General features: G+C 36.5%; 1 protein-coding gene across 2 annotated transcripts in view; it reads left to right on the top strand.

Moving 5' to 3' along the window:
• Positions 1 to 1,849: 1,849 nt before the first annotated feature.
• The window catches only part of LOC108370078 (neuropeptide Y receptor-like), a 31,226-nt gene continuing 29,973 nt past the window's right edge, over positions 1,850 to 3,102 (top strand). For both annotated transcript variants that reach the window (XM_017625326.1, XM_017625325.1), the window contains exon 1: positions 1,850 to 2,914. In XM_017625326.1, the coding sequence (XP_017480815.1) occupies positions 1,989 to 2,914 (926 nt within the window). In that variant the 5' untranslated portion in view covers positions 1,850 to 1,988. The remainder of the gene's footprint in view (positions 2,915 to 3,102) is intronic.

Raw genomic sequence — 3,102 nt, 5'->3', positions numbered from 1 at the left:
AAGTGCAAAGCCAAAAAGTAACTTTGATTGTTGTGCGACTTCTTGTTAAGTACAAGTATTTTGGTTGTGGCAGAAGACCTGAGATGAAGATAAAGGCAGTGCCGTATGCTGTATATGAGTACAAAGTATATGATGGAACGGCGAGAGAGCAAATGAAGTAAGTTTGTAGAGCAAATTGCCTTCTAGCAGTTACAGGAATCACAAATATAAACTGTGCTACATACAGATGTATAAATGTAATATGAAAGTCAGAGAGGCGTACAGGGCGTATGTGAAACTTAATACAGAAAGTGAAGAAGCATGTACTTGAAAGAGATATGCATGTATGTGTGATTATGAAAATTCAAAGCCCTTTGGCAATACGAAGTATCTCCAACAAGCATGAACATAATAAAATATACTGGCAATACTACACTCTAAAAAGTGCATGTAAAACTACTACTGAAAAGTGTTTATTTTTCAACCAGAACCTGTTCAAGTATACGCACAAGATGTTCAAGATTTGATTTTGAACATGAGTTGTTTAAAATATACACATGAAATGTTTAAAATTACAAACATTTTGAAAGTAAAAATATATTTTTTACAAATAATAAATGCTAAGTGACAGGGGCGCACGCCGGAGTATATTTTTTGGGGGAAAGGGTTTATACTTCTAAATATATATCATCAGCAAATACTGAAAATTCGCTCTTTAAAATACATTTATGAAAGTTTTATTTACAGTATGAAATAAATATATAAACTTTTTAAAGTATCATCAATTGCATTTTATTTACATAAAATTTACAAAGAACTCAGACATTTTTAACCGGCTTCAAAAAAGGGGAGGTTATCAATTCTTCGGAGTATTTTTATTTCTATTATTTATTCCACCGCATAACTTTGCACCGCGTGAACCGATTCCAATAATTATTTTTTTTACCGGAAAGATGATACCTCGCCTCGTAATTTGGTTTAGATCCGATCATTAAATCATGAAAAAATGAACGGTTAAAGATGCACTCAACTTTCAAAAGTAATACAAAATTTTACAAAAGAATTTTAATATAAATAATTTAAATAACTTCACGAAATTTTTACACTTTTTTATTTATTTTCGTCGATTTCTGGTTTCTCATTTTTTAATAATTCGAAGAACGAAAATTTAACTGAACTTGTATTTTTATCATGTAGCTCATTTTGGTGGAACGAATTCGAAATTAGCAAATTAAATCTTCGAATGCTTATTAAGTACATATGAGTGGTAAACTTTTTTAGGCTGTAAAGTGTAAAAAGCAACAGTAAGTGAGTATGCATTGCATATTTTTAGGACAATGTTTTCATTCGCAGTTAAACTTTAAAGAGCTCTCAAGAAAAAAAGAAAAATTCTTACAAAATGACGCACAAGAAATGGAAAAGAAATTTTTTTCTTTCAAAATTTCTTATATCATAATAAATTTAGCCCCAAAACCCACCCCTTGTGTAAGTAAANCAGACATTGTTNTAATTTTGCACACACTAGGAGAGGAAACTGGTTACCTCTCTTTATATGCGTAAATTTAAACGAAAATTTTTTAGAGGAAATTTTAAACATGTTATGTGTAAACTGTGAAAATGTGAACAATAAATGTTTAAAACTCAATAAAACAAATTTGAAATTTGTTCTACGCCACACATATGATAAGTAAAAGTAAGCAAGCAGTGTTTAAATTTGCATTCATTAAGAGAGGAAACTGGTTACCTATCTTAATATGCGCAAATTTAAACAAAAATTTTTTAGAGTGTATGTGTAACTTGGCCTGCCGTCATACTGCTAACATTTCCTCGAGCAATTGTACTATATCATGCGCTGAGCCACTGGTGTGCAAAATTTAATAACGACAGTTGAAATAACGAGCTAAAAATAACAAAAACAAAGTAATACTTCCTCACATACACACGCCAACCGGCATACAACCCCACGTTCATCGGCCGACGCGCCTATTTATCCACAAATTGTACACAGTATGGAGCAATTTATGCGCGAATATGCCGTGCGGAGCATCCTGCCACATCTGCACACCTCCGGCGGCGGTGCGGTGCAGCGTTACGTACGCTATGCATTAAACTCGGCTATCGCGAATAGCCGCAGTAGCAGCAGCAGCGGCAACAACAGCCTACTCACCGCCGGCGAACTGGGTGCCTACAGTGCCGAGAGCAGCAGCGACTATTACTTTATCACATCTGCATCCGATGCCCAGCAATTGCATAACGACAGTGAAAGTGTCATAGCTGCAGCGCCCGTGACATCCGCTGAACTTATGTCGCAGCGGCTGACCTACAACGAAAGCAGCAATGATGCCGCCGCCGGAAGCCCATCCGTACTGGTCTTATCATCGCTCAAAATGACAATGAAAAATGTAGCCAATTTTGCTAATACCACAGCTGCAGCGGCAGCGGCAGCGGCATCTACAGCCATAGATGCAGCCACAGACGTGGAATTTGATGAGGCGTATGGCTTTGACGATATTAATATAACCAGCATTATCTGTGATGATACAGCGCAGAATAGCACCGAGGAGGTATCGGCGCTGTCGACTGTCTACTTTAAAACCGCCGTCTATCTGATGTACATTCCGATTTTTGTGTTTGCGCTGCTGGGAAATGGTACTGTGTGCTATATTGTGCAGTCGACACCACGCATGCGCACCGTTACAAATTATTTCATAGCCAATTTGGCTGTGGGTGATATACTGATGTCGCTATTTTGCGTGCCCTTTTCGTTTGTTTCGATTTTCATTTTGAATCATTGGCCTTTCGGCACAGTGCTGTGCAATCTGGTCAATTACTCACAGGCGGTGTCTGTGCTGGTGAGCGCTTATACGTTGGTCGCAATTAGTATCGATCGATATATTGCGATAATGTGGCCGCTGCGACCGCGAATAACGAAAAGGTGAGTAGAAAGTGAAAAAGAACATACATATATATGTATATATTGAATTGCTTGCATTTGCTAGAGTAATTTAAGCTTAATTCAAGTTGACTTTAGGAAATGCGTTTGTTTTTGAAGAAAGAAATTACCGTGATTTAGCGAAGCAAAAAATCTATATATATACATATATATGTATATATAAATATGTA

This window comes from Rhagoletis zephyria, unplaced genomic scaffold, assembly GCF_001687245.7.
Source record: "Rhagoletis zephyria isolate East Lansing unplaced genomic scaffold, Rhagoletis_zephyria_1.1 Rzeph_scaffold_03993, whole genome shotgun sequence".
Lineage (NCBI taxonomy): Eukaryota > Metazoa > Arthropoda > Insecta > Diptera > Tephritidae > Rhagoletis > Rhagoletis zephyria.
This window is presented reverse-complemented; position numbering and strand designations above follow the sequence as displayed.